This window comes from Oncorhynchus mykiss, chromosome 20, assembly GCF_013265735.2.
Source record: "Oncorhynchus mykiss isolate Arlee chromosome 20, USDA_OmykA_1.1, whole genome shotgun sequence".
Classification (NCBI taxonomy): domain Eukaryota; kingdom Metazoa; phylum Chordata; class Actinopteri; order Salmoniformes; family Salmonidae; genus Oncorhynchus; species Oncorhynchus mykiss.
In genome coordinates this window covers 11,372,380-11,391,578 of record NC_048584.1, presented here as the reverse complement: position 1 = coordinate 11,391,578, position 19,199 = coordinate 11,372,380, and the positions used below count along the sequence as shown (strand labels likewise).

The window sequence follows — 19,199 nt, the reverse complement described above, 5'->3', positions numbered from 1 at the left end:
GGGCGCAGTGGTGGTTAAGGGCTGTGCCATCAGAGTCCCTGGGTTCGCGCCCAGGCTCTGTCGTAACCGGCCGCGACTGGGAGGTCCGTGGGGCGACGCACAATTGGCCTAGCGTCGTCCGGGTTAGGGAGGGATTGGTCGGTAGGGATCTCCTTGTCTCATCGCGCACCAGCGACTCCTGTGGCGGGCCGGGCGCAGTGCGCGCTAGCCAAGGTTGACGGTGCACTCCGACACATTGGTGAGGCTGGCTTCCGGGTTGGATGAGCGCTGTGTTAAGAAGCAGTAAGGCTGGTTGGGTTGTGTATCGGAGGACGCATGACATTCAACCTTCGTCTCTCCCGAGCCCGTACGGGAGTTGTAGCAATGAGACAAGATAGTAGCTACTACAACAATTGGATACCACGAAATTGGGGAGAGAAAAAAAAAATTAATAAAAACCTCACCTTTCCCCCCCCTAATTTTCACCTAAAATGACTCAAATCTAACTGCCTGTAGCTCAGGACCTGAAGCAAGGATCAAGAGAGAGGTGTGTCTCTCACCTGGAAGTAGGTGTATTTGTAGACGGAACCCCCGGTGGAGACGGGCACCACGCCAAGCGTTGCCACGTCGACGTACTGGTTGGGAAACAGGAAGAGGTCTACACAGCAGCCCTGTGCTACACACTCCTTAGAGAGGTTACTATAGAAACCAGACTGGGGCTGGAACAGAGACTGGACAGAGAGAGACGCATAGACCGAGTCAATGACACAACCACTAGCAGATAGAACACTTTCTCCAGAATGAGGATTCTTTATGTGTTCTGTGTCTAATTGCAACAGTATCTGCCACACAGTTGCCATATCAGTTTCTTGTCCTTATTAGTATGTGTGTGAGAATACATGTGTGTTTGTGTGTACCTTCTCCTTGTCTGTTCCCACTAGTTTCTTGTCCTCTCTATTCTTCAGTTTCCCAGGAGCCTCAGCGATGGGCAGAGTGGAGTGGAACACAAACAGCTTCCCGGCACAGTCTGCAGCCTTCAGTGCCTCCAGTCCTGCCTGAATGACTGGTCCAAACACCGTCTCAGTCTCCCTGGTGTCTGCAAACATCTCCGGAATCTGGTCTAGCAAACTGACACACACACACACACACCAAATGAGTCTACACAACTTAAACCAGTTGCAAAGTCTGGACAGATGAGACATCTGCTTCAATACATGCGATGGATATAAATGTTCATGTGTGTTTACCAGGGCTCCAGACAGTGACCCGTTGGCCTAGCTGTGCGATTAAATGAAATGTGATATTTCGCAATCTTCCTATTTTTGGGGGGGAGGCTTAAGCCATGATTTGGTCAAACAGTAAAGTGCATTATTCTGATGATTCATCTAATGAAAGTTCATGCCCTGCGGCTGCCTCCTCTGCCGCCTGCCACTGTGACGAGCGAGCCTCTCGCGGCCTTTCCCAGGAGGAAAAAAAAAAGCATTCTGATTGTATAACATTTTCTAATCCAATTGCAGGGTAAAAACAGAGGTATCCTGTGTAACGCTGAGAGGAGGTTCTGAGCTTTATGTAGGTACACTTTCTCAACTTTGACTATTAAGCTAAATAGCAACTATTTTACAACCCTGGTATTTGCACAGGTTTTTGGTAGTAGGCTACAATTACAGTTAAAAATTTTAGGACAATACATTTGCTGTTAGATTAACATATGACTACCAGCAGTGGGTTTTATTCTTCGAGTTAGCGATCTAGAAAATGAGTTTCCACTTCGGGGGTGAATTAGCCCGCCCCAAAAGTATCCAATGATATTAGTGCACATAAAGATGTAGGCAAATTAATCTCTATTGAACCTATTTTAACAGTAAAATATAACAGCCTAATTGTCAACCCAAAATTCATGACAACCACTGGATTAGGATGCGCATCAAAATAGTTTGAATCACAACATGCTAGAAGAAACAATTCATTTCTTAAATGTCATCTCAGTTGTTGATTGCACTCCGTAATAAAGCACTGAATTACTTTAGAAGATGACTCATGACATGGAATAAGTTAAATATTCAGTTAAGAGTCATTTGCACAATGCTTAGCATATTTATGCGTTTTCCCCTTTACGTAATACACATGATTTCCAGTGTTCCATTTGAGACGATCACTTGTGTGCAGGTTAATGGCCACCTAAGACATTAAACTGAATGTTATGATTGTTGTCATATCCGTTGATAGTGATTGACTCCAGACCGGGGACACAATGTTACTGTATTCTGTGACACTCGGATTCTGTAGCAACTGATATTGTGACTTCCTACTGTTTTACAGAACATTGGCGCTGTGAGATTAGATCACGGGACAGGTGCCACGACGGGAACCTTAAGTCGTGAGGCCTGGTGGAGATGTGTGCGCTTGCGTACCTCTCGATGACCATCCGGCTGTCGTTGACGCCGACCAGGAAGCCGTCGAGCAGAGGGAGGAACATGTCACTGACGTCACTGACCACCATCATCTGGGGCTGGGCCAGGCTGGACTTGACGTTGTAGAAGTGCAACACCTTGTTGTAGGTCACAAAACCCACACGCACCACCGAGTCTGCCTCTGGATTCTCCCTGGAGGGTGAGTTGGGGGGGAGGAGAGCAAATGTCATTAATTAGCTAGTGGGTGTGTTTACACATGGGTGAATAGTGTGTGTGTGGGTGTACCTGGGCAGGTAGTCCAGTAGAGTCTTGAGCTCCTGACAGACGATGTTAACCATGCCGCTCTTCACGGCGTTGTAAGACACATCGATGAAGAAGATGAACGACGGGGGCTGGGGGAGCTTATTGTTCTGAGAGAGAGAAAGGAGGAGAGAGAGAAAGGAGGAGAGAGAAAGGAGGAAAGGAGGAGAGAGCGAGAGCGTGAAAGGAGGAGAGAGCGTGAAAGGAGGAGAGAGCGTGAAAGGAGGAGAGAGCGTGAAAGGAGGAGAGAGCGTGAAAGGAGGAGAGCGCGTGAAAGGAGGAGAGAGCGAGAGCGTGAAAGGAGGAGAGAGCGAGCGCGTGAAAGGAGGAGAGAGAGAGCGCGTGAAAGGAGGAGAGAGAGAGCGCGTGAAAGGAGGAGAGAGAGAGCGAGAGAGAGAGCGAGAGAGACGTATTTAGACGAGACAGTTTGCATATTACATAACGGCACAGCCTTTCTTTGGTCGAGAATCTCTGTTATGTGCCAAACCTGGTCATTGTGACGGCAGAATCTGGCTCTTCATGAAAATCTCCTGCTCCAAAATAGCACAACGCTACGGGCCTCCAGTCTTGTCTAAAAGTAGACGCCTACCTTACAGTAGTCGACGGTGGCCACAAACTCGTAGCTGCCCTGAGAGAGCTCTGGCCGATCGTAGCAGTCCACCCTCTTCCCTGTGTGGTCCAGATGCTGGAAGTAGTGGGGAGGAACTATGGGAGAGAGAAAGAGGGAGTGTTATAACAAAAAAATAACGTTGACTTCAGACACACACAATATCACCCATGCGAACATACCCTCTGTGACGCAGCTGCAGAAGCCACACTGGAAGCGCCGTCCGCCCTCGATGAACTGCATGTAGGGACACATGTAGGCCTTACAGCGGTTACAGCGGATAGGACCGCCTTCCCCATGGTCCACAATGTACGGAGGGGTCTGAGAGAGAGGGGGGGTGTCTGTTTAGCATCTTATACCGTAGTTCAAACCCAGAAACGGCGGAGGCCTCCGATTCGTGCGAACAAATTAAACACATACGAGAGAGACAGCGAGCAAGACGTAAGAGAGTGTTTTGAGAGGAGGAGAACAGACCAGAGGAGATTGAGGGGGTGTGTGTCTCACCTCGTCGGGGGGCAGCATAGCCAGGGGTTTGATTACAGCGGCCAAGGGGACCTGGGACTGTTTGGCCATGTCAGCGGTGCAGGGCATGTTGTAGGCTGTACAGCGGATGAACCGCGGGCTGGCATTGCCCTGGTCTTTCACCTGGAAGTTGGTGGTGACCAGGGGTGGAGCCTGACCTTTGACCCCAGTGGTGAACGGCTCACTGCTCTTGTTGACCCGGTCATCCTCAATCACCTGAATCTGAGGTAGAACGAGAAAGTGAGTTTTACAGACACACTAATGTTAATTTGACAGAGGGTGGAGTATAAAAGACATGCAGGGGAAGAATCTATCCACCACACACAAACCTATTCTCCTGCAGGAGAGTAAAAAATAACAGATCTCCCAAAGAGAACAGAGAAGATGAACCAAAAACCATTCTATAATATAAACACAATGACACAGCAACCATGGCAACAGTGCACAACACACCAACACTCCTAGGGAGGGCTTAATACGCAGATGTAGCATGATTGTGGATAACAAAAAAATGCAAGGAATTTGGGCTAATTTCAGGGTGCTAGGAATTGTGGGCAAATGTCAGAAAGCAAGGAATTATGGGTGAGTCGTGTGTGAGACACTGCAGGCTGGCATGCGAGGAGGAAGAGAAGAGAGGGGGGGGGGGGGTCAGAACGCACCAATGACCTGCTGGTCAGACATAGTAACATTGGTATGCTTCAGAGGGTCTGGGTTCAAAGGTTAGGGGTTGTAGCAGTTACAGAGAAGACTGCTGGGCTGGAGATAGGGTAGTGCTGAGCTGTGTGCTGAGCTGTGTGCTTTTTGAGGTTCTTTAATTTCAGTTCCCCCACAAAAATGACGCATTATGTGGGTTCAATGCTGTAACAGCATAGCATAAAACAATTGATGGTAAAACAACTTATTAGGCTCCAACAATCACTTATTCACATTACTTTCCTTAAATAAAATATTTTGGTTGTGTACAGCGCATTTGGAAAGTATTCAGATCTCTTCCCTTTTTCCACAATGTTACATTAAAGCGTTACAGGTTGACATTTTTGCAAATGTATACAAAAATCGAACAGAAATACCTTCTATAAGTATTCAGACCCTTTGTTATGAGACTTGAAATTGAGCTCACATGCATCCTGTTTCCATTGATCATCCTTGAGATGTTTCTACAACTTGATTGTAGAATTCAATTGATTGGACATGATTTGGAAAGGTACACACCTGTCTATATAAAAAAGGTCCCACAGTTGACAGTGCATGTCAGAGCAAAAACCAAGCCAGGTTGAAGGATTGGCCGTAGAGTTCCGAGACAGGATTGTGTCGAGGCACAGATCTGGGGTAAGGGTACCAAAACATTTCTGCAGCATTGAAGGTCCCCAAGAACACAATGGCCTCCATCATTCTTAAATGGAAGACATTCGGAACTCTTCCTAGAGCTGGCTGCCCGGCCAAACTGAGCAATCGGGGGGAGAAGGGCCTTGGTCAGGGAGGTGATCAAGAACCCGACGGTGACTGACAGAGCTCCCATCTCCACAGAGGAGAACCTTCCAGAAGGACGGCCATCTCTGCAGCACTCCACCAATCAGGCCTTTATGGTAGAGTGGCCAGACGGAAGCCACTCCTCAGTAAAAGGCACATGGACAGCCTGCTTGGAGTTTGCCAAAAGGCACCTAAAGGACTCTTAGACCATGAGAAACGAGATTCTCTGGTCTGATGATACCAAGATTGAACTCTTTGGCCTGAATGCCAAGATTCACATCTGGAGGAAACCTGGCACCATCCCTAAGGTGAAGCATGGTGGTGGCAAAATCATGATGTGGGGCAGGGACTGAGAGACAGGATCAAGGGAAAGATGAACAGAGCAAAGTACAGAGATCCTTGATGAACCTGCTCCAGAGTGCTCAGGACCTCAGAATGGGGCAAAGGTTCACTTTCCAACAGGGCAAAGACACTAAACACAGTCAAGACAACACAGGAGTGGCTTTAAGACAAGTCTCTGAATGTCCTTGATTGGCCTAGCCAGAGCCCAGACTTGAATCCAACCAAACATCTATGGAGAGACCTGAAAATATCTGTGCAGCGATGCTCCCCATATCCAACCTGACACAGCTTGAGAGGATCTGCAGAGAAGAATTAGAGAAACTCCCCAGATACAGGTGTGCCAAGCTTCATACCCAAGAAGACTCAAGGCTGTAATTGCTGCCAAAGGCACTTCAACAAAGTACGGAGTAAAAACTCTGAATGGTTATGCAAATGTGATATTCCACTTCATTTGATACATTTTCAAAAAAGTCTAAAAATGTGTTTTTGCTTTGTCTTTATGGGGTTATTGTGTGTAGAATGATGAGGGGGGAGAATAAAAAAAAAAAAATCTATTTTAGAATATAAGGCCGTAACGTAACAGAATGTGGACAAAGTCAAGGGGTCTGAATACTTTCCGAATGCACTGTAAATTACATTTATTTTTAGTACGCTGACTATTTCATGAAACCCCAATGAGAGCAGACTGCCCATTACATTTATCACTTAATAATAAGCATTTTTTTCTCACATTACTTTATTCAACGGTGGATTACCTTTCTCTCACTTTATTTGAAGATTTACTATTTCATTCCAAGTCATCATATCATCTGTGCTTAGGTAGTAGCAGCCAGCCATCTACACTACATGACCAAAAGTATGTGGACACCTGCTTGCTGTACATTTCATTCTAAAATCATGGGCATTAATATGGAGTCCCCCCCTGCTGCTATAACAGCCTCCACTCTTCTGGGAAGGCTTTCCACTAGATGTTGGAACATTATTGCGGGGACTTGCGTCCATTCAGCCACAAGAGCATTAGTGATGTCGGGCGATTAGGTCTGGCTCGCAGTCGGCATTCCAATTCAAAGGTGTTCGATGGGGTTAAGGTCAGGGCTCGGAGCAAGCAAGTCAAGTTCTTCCACACCATTCGACAAAAAAACATTTCTGTATGTACCTCGCCTTGTGCACGGGGGCATTGTCATGCTGAAACAGAAAAGGGCCTTCCCCAAACTGCTGCCACAAAGTTGGAAGCACAGATTCATCTAGAATGTCATTGTATGCTGTAGCAATAAGATTTCCCTTCACTGGAACTAAGGGGCCTAGCCCAAACCATGAAAAACAGCCCAGACCATTATCCCTCCTCCACCAAACTTTACAGTTGGCATTATGCATTGAGGCAGGTAGCACTCTCCTGGCATGTGAAAAAAAACATTTGTCAGTCGGATTGCCAGATGGTGAAGTGTGATTAATCACTCCAGAGAAGGCGGTTCCACTGCTCCAGAGTCCAACGGCGGTGAGCTTTACACCACTCCAGCCGACGCTTGGCATTGCGCATGATCTTAAGCTTGTGTACAGCTGCTTGGCAATGGAAACCCATTTCATGAAGCTCCCTACTAACAGTTATTGTGCTGACGTTGCTTCCAGAGGCAGTTTGGAACTCGGTAATGAGTGTTGCACCCAAGGACAGGGAATTTTGAATCGCTAAGCGCTTCAGCACTCGGCGGTCCCGTTCTGTGAGCTTGTGTGGCCTACCACTTCGTGGCTGAGCCATTGTTGCTCCTAAACGGTTGACCTGGGGCAGCTTACTTGTGTATATACAGTACCTGTCAAAAGTATGGACTCACCTACTCATTCAAGGGTTTTCCTTTATTTTTTACATTGTAGAATAGTGAAAACATGAAAAAAGATGAACACATGGAATCATGCAGTAAAAAAAAAAAAAAGTGTTAAAAAATTTAAATATATTTTATATTTCAGATTCTTCAAAGTAGCCACCCTTTGCAAAGAGTGTCAAGCTGTCATCGAGGCATTCTCTGAACCAGCTTCATGAGGTAGTCAGTCACCTGCTTTAACAGGTGTGCCTTGTTAAAAGTTCATTTGTGGAATTTCTTTCCTTCTTAATGCATTTGAGGCAATCAGTTGTGTTGTGACAAAATAGCCCTATTTGGTAAAACACCAAGTCCATATCATGACAAGAACAGCTCAAATAAGCAAAGAGAGACGACAGTCCATTATTACTTTAAGACATGAAGGTCAGTCAATTTGGAACATTTCAAGAACTTTGAAGGTTTCTTCAAGTGCAGTTGCAAAAACCATCAAGCCTAATGATGAAACTGGCTCTCATGAAGACCGCCACAAGAAAGGAAGACCCATAGTTACCTGCAGAGGACATATTATTTAGAGTTAACTGCACCTCAAATTGCAGGCCAAATAAATGATTCACAGAGTTCAAGTAAAAGACACATCTCAACATCAACTGTTCAGAGGAGACTGTGTGAATCAGGCCTTCATGGTCAAAGTGCTGCAAAGAAACCACCATTAAAGGACACCAATAAGAAGAAGAGACTTGCTTGGGCCAAGAAACACGAGCAATGGACATTAGACCGTGGAAATCTGTCCTTTGGTCTGATGAGTCCAAATTTGCGATTTTTGGTTCCAGCTGCTGCGTCTTTGTGAGACGTATAGTAGGTTAACGGATGATCTCCACATGGGTGGTTCCCACCGTGAAGCATGGAGGTGGTGGTGTTATGGTGCTTCGCTGGTGACACCATCAGTGATTTATTTAGAATTCAAGGCACACATAACCGGCATGGCTACCACAGCATTCTGCAGCGATACGCCATCCCATCTGGTTTGCACTTAGTGGGACTAGCATTTGTTTTTGACCCAACACACCTTCAGGCTGTTTAGGGGCTATTTGACCAAGTAGAAGAGTGATGGAGTGCTGCATCAGATGACCTGGCCTCCACAATCACCTGACCTCAACCCAATTGAGATGGTTTGGGATGAGTTGGACCACATAGTGAATATGTTTAAGACCGCTAAATAAGAACCATCAATCAATTAGATGTATTGTCAGGTAGAGATACCTAAGCAACTGCTCTCTATCCCTCGTGTCTATCGCTCTTCCTCTCCTTGTCTTTCTGCTGGACCCACAGGCTTGCCTGGGGCAAGAACCAATGAGAACAGGCAGCTGGAGGCACATTGGATTCTGGTCATTGTAGTTAATTGCAACGTTTTCTGTGCTTAACTATGATGAGTTGGACAACATGAAATCTTTATAGAGATATAGCACATCGAGCTCAGAAAAAAATATAAAACAAATGGAATTCAAATAATTGAACCAATGTCGGTCAATTAGTTATTTAAAAAACGTAAATAAACACATTTCAGTTACCTATATTATAATTATTCAATGTGACGATATCGTTATATCGTATATTTTTAATCGCTCAGCACTAAGGATAATGGGTTAAGGGGAAGGGCATAGGGGTTAGGAGGTAGACAGGACTTACTGGGCTGGGGATAGCGTCTGGATCTATTCTATGTCTCGATTTCTGCACAGCCGGCAGCTCAGACGCTTGCTTTACATTCACAACAGAGATTTGTCCAGCAAATTATCAAATCAAACAAAACCAACAGAAAACAGGGGACAGAGAGAAGAGGACGTAAATAACTCAGTAGCAGGATTATTAGCTCCCTGACTGATTCTGTGATTATTGGTTATAGATTAGTCAGTCCTCAGAGAGAAGGCAAGCAAATCATCTGTGTTTGATGCACATGCTCAACAGACTGGGTTAAACTGTTAGACTGCGCGCACACACACACACACACACACAACATACAGTCCAATACCTAACATCATTATCACCAATACACTATCACAAGATAAAGTGAGCATGTGTTACCAGGACGGGTTGTGTGTGTGCCTTACCGGGCTGGGGATGGAATCAGGGTCCAGTCTCTTCTGTGCAGGGGGAGCGGGTGCAGGGGCAGGGCCTGCTCCGTAGTTCTGTTGCCCGGGATATTGCGGGCCTGCATAGCCGGGCTGGGGCCCTCTAGGCTGCCCAAACGCACCTGAGGAAGAAAGTATTGATCGATTATAAACTCAGGGTGGGCTTACGTTCATTAGCTGGCAGACGTGACGTCCCAGACACCCTGGACCCACTCTCTAATTCGCATACCGCCCCAACAGAGCCACAGCTGATATTGCACTCCACACTGCCCTCACCCACATGGACAAAAGGAATACCTACGTAAATGCTGTTCATTGACTACAGCTCAGAGTTCAACACCATAGTCGCCTCCAAACTCATCACTAAGCTCAGGACCCTGGGACTTATCACCTCCCTCTGCAACTGGATCCTGGACTTCCTGATGGGCCACCCCCCAGGAGGCAAGGCTAGGCAACAACACATCCGCCACACTGACCTCAGGGGTGTGCTTAGGCCCCTCCTGTGTGCCTGGTTCACCGACGACTGCGTGGCCGTGCACGGCTCCAACACAACATCATTAAGTTTGCTGACGATAACGGTTGTAGGACTGACTGATCACCGACGGCGATAAGGCAGCATATAAGGAAAAAAACCTGGCAGTGTGGTGCCACGACAACCTCCTCTCCTTCAATGTCAGGAAGACAAAGAAGCTGATCGTGGACTACATGAAACAGAGCACACCCCCACCCACATTGATGGGGCAGTAGTGGAGCGGGTTGAGAGCTTCAAGTTCTATCCATGTCAACATAACTAAGGAACTACCATGGTCCACACACAGTTGTGAAGAGGGCACGACAGCACCGCTTTGCCATCAGGAGGCTGAAAACATTTGCCATGGGTCATCAGATCCTCAAAAAGTTCTACAGCTGCACCGTTGAGAGCATCTTGAAGGGCTGCGTCACCACTTCGTACGGCAACTGCAAAGCACCCGACTGCAAGGCGCTACAGGGGGTGGTGAGTAAGATCCAGAACATCACTGGGGCCGAGCTCCCTGCCATCCAGGACCTCTATACCAGGCGTTGTCAGAGGAAGGCCCGAACGTTTGGCCCGCGGGTGGTTTATTTGGCCCCCAAATTTGAGCAAAAATAATAAATATTTATTCATTTTATTATTGTTGAACAAAGACTAAAAACACCATAAATCAGCTCCAAGTGACTTCAATTTAAGAAATCTGTTCCCAAGAATTCCCACGCATAGTAGAGAGACGTGATCATATACAAATGTAAGAACAGTTTTAAATTATTATGATTCAGGGAAACATCTCTGTTTGGGCTTCTTGCGGTCAATTTGCAGTCTACAAACTATTTGTAATTATGTTCCTAGTCACTTTAGCCCTACCTATTTGTACATATATACTTGAATTACCTAGTACTCCAGCACATTGACTTGGTACTGGTATACTGTATATAGCCATGTTCTTTTTTACTCGTGTTATTCACCATGTATTTATTCATAGCGTCACTATTTCTATGTTTTATTTTATATTACCTTAACTCCGCATTGTTGGAAATGGTCCTGTAAGTAAAACACTTCACTGTTCGTCTACACCAGTTGTTTACGAAGCACATGACAAATAACATTAGATTTGATTGATTTGACTAGAATGACATTAGATTTGATTGATTTGACTAGAATGACATTTGACTTCCACATCCATTCTGACTGCCAAATACATTATATTACAAAAACTCCAGACTTGCCAAAAGCAAGCTAGTGGTCTAGCAGAAGATGAACAGGGGTTTGAACATGGTGTACTCACCATTTTGCTGGGTTGGGTATCCTCCCTGCATGCCAGGCTGAGGAGGCTGCTGTTGCTGCATGGGGCCGGGGGGAAGGTGATTGGCCTGCTGCTGGGACATGGAGGGGGGTGGAACGGGGCCTCGAGGAGAGGGCCCAGAGTGGAAGGGAGGGGGTCCGGGTTGGGACTGGGGCTGTGGACCTGGGTACTGGGAAGGGGATATAGAGATGGGTGGGAAGGGGCCAGATTGGGAGGAGGGAGGGAAAGAGTGCTGGGTGAGAGGAGGGGGACCAGAGTAGGAGGCCTGGGAGACTGGAGGAGGGGCAGAGTTGGGGAAGGGTTGCTGAGCAGGGGGGCCAGGTGGGAAGGACTGCTGTTGGGAGACTGGAGGGGCCTGAGGTTGGCTGGGAGGGCCCAAGTATGGAGAGGAGGAGACGAAGGGTTGGGAGGGATGGTGGGCAGAGGGGAATGGTTGTTGTTGGGGGGGAGGGGGGCCACCATAGTAAGGCTGGGAGGCTGCAGGTTCACTGGGAGGGGGAGGCTGGGAGGGGGCAGCAGACAATGGGGGAGCTTGCGTATAGGAGGGTGGGGCTGCAGAGGAGTATGCAGCACTGATTGGAGGCTGGGTGCTGGGATGGTGAGCTGGAGAAAGAAAATTCAGGTAACTAGGATTGTGTTTAGCAGGCGCAAAGTTTGGCACGAAATTCGTCAATCAATCCATTTCTTACCATATCCCGGCCCAACAGAGGTGGGGGGACCGGACCCGATCTGCATCCCTGACATCTGATTGGTAACCTGTTGCATGGGGGGTGGAGCACCATACTGCTGGGAGTAGGAGGGGTGTGGCCCAGACAAGTTCATAGCACCTTGGCTATATGGCTGAGACACTGGCGACCTGGACACACAAACAACTTGTCACATACACACCTTCACACACACATACAACGCTGTCTATTATATATACTGTGTGTGTGTGTGTGTGTGTGTGTGTGTGTGTGTGTGTGTGTGTGTCTGTGTGTGGTCTGACCTGTGAGCTGGCTGGGCCATAGAGTGATCCATAGGTGGGGGTCCGTTCTGAGAGTCTCCCTGGGGATACTGGGAGTACGCCTGGGGGGTGGAGACTGGACGGGGGGCAGAGGTAAGGGGGCCTCTGGCAGGTCCTGAGAGAGAGGGGGGAGTTAGGCACCTGCCTGCAAATGACCACAGGTTTGAAGCACAGCGGATGGCATTCAGAACGTCCTAACGATCAGCTAGGATGACCATTACGTCATCAACGTTAAAGATATGATTAGGCCTACTCCCAGACAGAAAAACCTGCATAGATTCACACCACTCGTTGGTCAAATGAGTCATCCTGAAGCTAGTCATCTCAGGTGAGAAACCGAAACCTTAGATTTTGAACTTCAAGTGGGCCATGGGAACCCTTGCTCTCAACCAAATGATCAGCAGGCTGTAGAAGCATGTAGGTAGGGGAGAGGGGCGGCAGAGAGAGAGAGAGAGCGAGCGAGAGCAGTTACCTAAGTCAAGAGGAGAGGACAGGTCAGAGACAGGGTTAGCTGCCACAGCCTTAGAGGGAAAACTGGCATAGGGAGAGTAACCTGAAAGACAAGAAAGGAAAGAGACAGTGTACAGAGGCAAGAATAGGAATGTAGAAAGCCAGGGGGAATGGAGGAACACATACACGCATAATATGCTTATTCACGCAGGTCTCCACACACACACAAACAGGAGTAGGAGCAACTAGAATCCCTATGGTTGTTGATGCATTCACACTACAAGCAACCACATCCAAACACACACAAGCTGCCAGAAAACAATGGTGGGAAAGGCAGGGGGTGGACTTTGCGATGGGTTCAGAGAAAGAGTGACAGAGACAAGTTTTACCTTGCAGACTGTAAGCCAGCTCGTGGGAGGAGGGAGAGAAACAGAGACAGAGTCGCTTGCGAGACAGAAGAGGTGGGTTAGGGTTAAGGAAAGAGAGAGACTTACCTTGTGGTGGAGCCCCAGGCTGGTAGGCTGCAGCGGGCCCGTTGTAGGGTCCGTAGGGGCCAGGGTAGCCCCCTCCCAGGGGAGCGTAGCTGGGCTGGCCATAGCCAGGCTGGGGCGGGCCGTACGGAGACGCCATGGGAGTCTGCTGGTTCACATTCATTCTCAGTTCATACCTGGAGCTGGGAGAGGTTAACATGCATTTAGCACTCCAAGCAGGGTTTGATTTATACCTTTGACTTCACTGCCCTAACAATACTAGTCTGGGCCAGCGTGGATCTTTTGAAGTTCCAGGGCGTGCCCTGCTTTGTGCCCTGTCGTTGGAAGTGAACCCTGGCTATCTGAGCCGAAGAATTTAAAAGTCAAGGTGGGGAGAAAAAAAAAAAGGTTGATGTAGAATCCATAAAGGTTCCCCTAGAGGGAAAATATGCCCACTCAGCACAACCAGGCCAGCCCCTGTGTACTGGAGTCAGTATAGTACTTGTAGGGCTCCGGGCCAACACCTAAGACATGGGCTCCATCTCAATAGCGTTCTCATTTCTCTCTCCATCAGTGCCGATGTGAACGATCTGAGAGCAAATTCCTAGAGAGCATCCACCTATCATGTGTCAGATCACTGCAGTGGAGAGAAAGACACGAGTTATGAAACATTTAAACTACTAATTGACCAACATCTGTTCAAATAGTCCCATTCAGGTCAGGTTTTTTGTGAGCCAACACCATTTCTCTAGAGAGAAATCGAATCATTCTCAAGAGAAATCAAGTCAAGAACTAAGTGGGACACTGAAAGGCGTTCTTTTCATTAAGCAAATATTCAACCTAGTTCAGTGCAGAAATGTGGTAATTAACTACAACGACCATACTCCACTGCACCTGTTTCTGGCTCGGGCAGAGACGGATCAGAGAGGAAGAAGCAATGCGAGAGGTTTAACTCTCGGCGAAATCTGTCCAAAATAAGCCCAATGCTTTTCTATGGTCTTATTTTGGACCTAATCTTGTCGCCTGCATTCCCGCCTTTGGGACAACAACTCCTATTGTTGGGGCGGAGACATGAACATCTCGTCATTTTATACAGATCTCTGGGGGGATACACTTTTATGCCTGCTACGTTGGTCTGTGTTAATCTAAACTGATTGCATGAGAGCGGAATGCATGATGAGAAGGATAGAGAGAGCTTGTGAAAGGATGCCTTATCTACTTCGAAGAACTAGTCAAATGACTGGGAGACAGCTCTGCAGCATTCTAAGGCAGGCTAGCCTTGCTAAATAGGATGACCCAAGACAGTACAGTATGGGGAGCACAGAGATAACAGATTGTCTGGCTGGCTGGCTACTACCTGAGCAGAGATGATAACTAAGGAATTCAGAATATTCAAATAAAAACCAATAATATTCACAACTGAAACATTTCATTATTTTATAGTTAAGTTCCTATTGATGTCTACCCAATGTGGACCAGACAGAGACAATGGAATGTGTTCTGTTTCGCCAATTGAATATTCACTATTTTGGGCTTTAGATTTTCCATTAAAAAGCTCTAAAATCATTTTAGTGTCATTATTTCATAATGCATTTAATGTTTAAAAAATATATATAAATCGAACCGAAACCAAACAGACCTCAAAAAGCACTAAATTGCTCAGCACCATTAGCTAAATAGTCACAGCCCCAAACCTGCACAATGTGTCCAGAAAACATTCTCTTTCTGCATATTCTAATGTCTTTTTGGTCATAACTTCTTCCTTCTGCTGCGTCTGTCCACCATCCCATTTACACACAGACAGCCATGTGTTTGACCTTAAAATTGTGACAGCAAAGCTTAGAGAAAACATGAAAACAATTTAGATATATCGTAAATTGCCCGTAAGGTTGAAAATATGATTTTAAGGCCATATCGCCCAGCCATACTTAGTACACACTTGGCCCTGCCTACATCGCCCTACTACAGGCCTGACAAGGCAATCTGATTTTGGCAAACAGGTCAGGTTTTCCCCAATTCACCTTCTTTAAAAACACACCTAACCTAATGTATCTTTATGTGAGCAAAATTCAACCCTAGCTATACAGCACAAGTAGGATCAATCGACAGACCTTGTTGACACACAAGGCTCAATCAAATATCATGTGACTGGCTATAACCAAGCTGACAGCCATATGATGGATAGAATATTGTCCTGTCCTCTGTACACTGACACTAGAGGCCAAGCTACACCACCCACTTGTCAAAAAGCCGGTTAGCTAGCTATTGAGCACCCATTCACTTAGCTACCTCACCAACAACACATCTTTCTTTTAAAGATGCAATATGTTCGTTTTTGGGCAACCCAACCAAATCCACATAGAAATGTGAGTTCTAGATCTGTCGTTCTCATTGAAAGCCAGTCTAAGTGTTAGATATGATAGATATTCGGAGATGTCCACCAGCTTCAAACAGCTGAAAATAGAATATTTGTGGTTATGGAAAATATATCTCACAGCCGTTTATGACTGCTTGTTTTGTCAAATAAACTGAAATTAGGGGAACTAGTAGAATTTTTGAAACCAGGAAATGGAGGAGCAATTTCTGCATAGTGCAACTTTAAAACATCAAATGTGGTTACATGTAATCTAAATGTATTACATTTTTTCTCATGAGAGGGCCATAAAGAATAACTAGTAATGCTGCATACTCCAATAAAGTTAATCTCACCTTTCTGGTTAAAATAGTTTTGAATTGCTGGGGTGTAGCCACTTTTGGAGGACACAAGCTCAAGTACACAGTAGAAATGTGATAAAAATAAGAAATATTTGATGGCACATTTCCTATTCAACAAAACTGTTTGAATAAGGCTTGAAATGACATATGCTTTCTAAATAAAGCACAAGCAAATTATAAAGCCACCAACTATACGCTTTCTCCTCCCTTATAACTGTAAAATACACATTTACATGTTCGGTGTTAGAGAAAATGTGCTAATTCTCTAAATGTCTCTCTTGATCAAAACATCTGCCCTGACCTCTGAACGTCACACAGAGCTAGCTCTTGCCTGGCTTCCTGAACTCGTCCAGGAACTCGCCTTTCACCTAATATTAATCTCGTCCATCTCTGACAAACAGAAAGGGTTTGTTAAAAATCCATGACTTATTTTTATTCAAATAAAATTCTTTGTCACTTACCGTGAAATGCTTACTTTACAAGCCCATAACCAACAGTACAGTTAAGAAAACAGAGTCCAGAAAATATGTACTAAATAATCTAAGTACTAAGTAAAGTGACTGTGCATAGATGATACAGTGAGTAGCAGCAGTTTAAAAACAAAGGGGGTGTGGTCAATGTAAATTAGTCCTGGGTGGCCATTTGATTAATTGTTCAGCAGTCTTATGGCTTTGGGGTAGAAGCTGTTAAGGAGCCTTTTGGACTTAGACTTGGCTACAAATTGATCTCTGAATGTGCTATAGTGATGAAACCACTTGACTGCTGCGCTGGTGTAAGGATTGCAGGCATGTGCTTTGTCAGTGGCTGTGATGTAAGGTTCAGCCAGGAGTTGGACAGTCGGAAGAGCAAATTAAATGGAAGGAGGGACATCCCAGTGTTTTCATATTTCACATCCCACGTCACACAGGCACAACAAAAATATACTACTGTGTCTGTGGGAACCAGGGCTATCGCTCAATGCAAGCTGTGGTGTCCACAGATCGATTTATAAGCAAAAATGACAGTCGGAACCGGTACCAGAACCACACAGGTCCCCTAAACAGGGGACTTTACATCTAAGAGGTTAAAAATCTGGTTAAAGGCATTAACCTAGTCTGCCTAGACCTGACCTGGATGTTAACTCATTGACTTGCTGGCCTCATCTAACATAATTTGCATATATTAGCTAGCTAGCCACTGGTTAGCCACTGGTTAGCCACTGGTTAGCCACTGGTTAGCCCAATATTGAACTAAAGGTCCCTTAAAGTCACTCCTTAGTCCAAGGACCTTACATGTTTGATTCTCAATTGCGATGTGGTTCTAGAAACATAAATCCCTATACTTTCATATTACATGAAAAATAATTTCACAAACTACACACTTAGTGTACACCGTTTAAACACAGTTTCAGCCGACAGTATTGTTCGGTGACAACAGTCTGCATTTACACAGGTGTTCGGGGGAGGAAGCAGATAGCTAACGTTAATTACCACATGCAGTCCACTCTGTCTTTCCTAAGCAATCCTGTAACATGGAAATATATACCTGTGTGGGAACCCTAACCATATATATATTTTTTAAGTGTGTATCAATTTAACCTATTGTTTAGATTTTTTTTCTTCTTTCTTGTCAATATTAAAATATAAGGTCCTTATGCTTCTAAATCCGTACCGCAGCCTTCATCCAATGACTTGTGTAGTGTAATGGCACTGAGAGTCATTACTAGCTAGTCAAGGACTAGCCACTGCACTGGTTACCTTAGCTAACTAGCCACCTCGGCTGTAGCATTATTATATGATGACAAACACGGGTTCATTCGACACAGCTCTTTAAATAATTCAAGGTAACAGGTGCCACGGCTAGAAATACAATACCGTTGGATCTGTGTACTGTAGCTATTAACAGTTAGCGTTAGCTACCGAGCGTAACGGGCCCGTTGAAGGAAGAAACTGTCAAACGTGCTGACCTACGGCTGGCTGGCTGGCTGACTGACTGGCTAAAGTTCATTGGATAGCCTACGTCTGTTTAGCAACTGGTTATCGTTCAAACCGCTAATTTGCTTGATCTATACAGCCCGTTAAAGTGTGTTCAACTTCAATGGACAAGAGAGGAGAAGTATTTTAGGTTGTTGTCCCGTGAACTAACGTTTAACTACCAGCTAGAGACAAGCAGTCTCGTTGCGTTAACTAGCGCGGGTAACTAAGGCTAGTTCTAGTTGGCTAGCTAACCCATGTCGCATTTCACCGGGCTACGGTAGTTAAATCAATATCAATTTTTGTGATCAGAGAAACAATCAGCTTCTATACACGGCCTTGAGTAAAACACCACTAGCTAGCTAACCTTCATGTCAGTTGACGTCTTTGGGCCTACATACACGGAGTTGATTCATGACAAGAATCAGCACTCGCAGCAACTGAATCAGCTAAATAATGGAGCGTATAGCCAGTATCCTGCTGACGTTAGGTAGCTAGCTATGCTACCACCGATTTCTAATGTTTTCTTTAATAAAGGAACTGAAATACTTCACCAAGATACAACTCGACACTCACCTCAAATCTGGATAAAATAACGAGTTAGCCAAGAGATCGGTTGTCCCTGCTCACAACCGGTTCCGAAGGCCAGTGGCCGTCAAACTATTGCCGATGTTCGTCCTGGGGTGTTTCGCTAATCCTTTCCTCTCTGGTTTCTCTCCAAGCGGACATTCGCACCGGAACTGTCGTAGATAGCTGTCTGCCACGTCCACATCCGGACACTGCGTCAGCTGAGCGCTCAATAACAACAGGGATGTTAAGTTAAGGTTGTGAATTATGTAAATCTATGGTTTATTACACCTTTAACAGTGTATGGAACATAAAGTTTCCTATTGCAGTTATCAATCTCCCTAAAATCTTATCTAACATATTATTGTTTTGGTCTCAGAGGTTGATTCTACTTCATCATGGTGCTGTCCTTATCTACTAAACAAAAATTGTTAAATCTTTTTCAGGCCTGCTTATTTCCGAACTGAATATGTATCTGCTGTCTGTCTTGGAAAGTTGTAACTTGTTTTGTACAGTTGGGACACTCATGTGGAGTTGAACGTCACTGGTCACATGTTTGTCAGGCCTACTCAGGTGACAAGGAAGTGATGGCACAGATGAGCAGGTGGAGTTTAAAAAAAAAATGTATTAACAACAAATCAATACATAAAGCAC

The 19,199-nt window shown here is 45.6% G+C and overlaps 1 protein-coding gene across 4 annotated transcripts in view; it reads right to left on the bottom strand.

The window, feature by feature from the left end:
- LOC110498741 (protein transport protein Sec24C) overlaps nt 1-18,854 on the bottom strand; it is a 32,096-nt gene extending 13,242 nt beyond the window's left edge. The window contains exons 1-15 of one of the 4 annotated variants that reach the window (XM_036955762.1): nt 18,555-18,854; nt 13,336-13,514; nt 12,864-12,944; nt 12,374-12,506; nt 12,075-12,241; nt 11,368-11,988; nt 9,548-9,690; nt 9,129-9,197; nt 3,802-4,041; nt 3,480-3,618; nt 3,280-3,395; nt 2,676-2,800; nt 2,391-2,582; nt 897-1,107; nt 540-710 (exon numbers count right to left, since the gene is read on the bottom strand). In XM_036955762.1, the coding sequence (XP_036811657.1) occupies nt 540-710; nt 897-1,107; nt 2,391-2,582; nt 2,676-2,800; nt 3,280-3,395; nt 3,480-3,618; nt 3,802-4,041; nt 9,129-9,197; nt 9,548-9,690; nt 11,368-11,988; nt 12,075-12,241; nt 12,374-12,506; nt 12,864-12,944; nt 13,336-13,495 (2,568 nt within the window). In that variant the 5' untranslated portion in view covers nt 13,496-13,514; nt 18,555-18,854. The remainder of the gene's footprint in view (nt 1-539; nt 711-896; nt 1,108-2,390; nt 2,583-2,675; nt 2,801-3,279; nt 3,396-3,479; nt 3,619-3,801; nt 4,042-9,128; nt 9,198-9,547; nt 9,691-11,367; nt 11,989-12,074; nt 12,242-12,373; nt 12,507-12,863; nt 12,945-13,335; nt 13,515-18,554) is intronic. The other 3 variants (XM_036955763.1, XM_036955764.1, XM_036955765.1) reach the window with 3 other exon arrangements.
- Between the last annotated feature and the right edge of the window lie 345 nt (nt 18,855-19,199).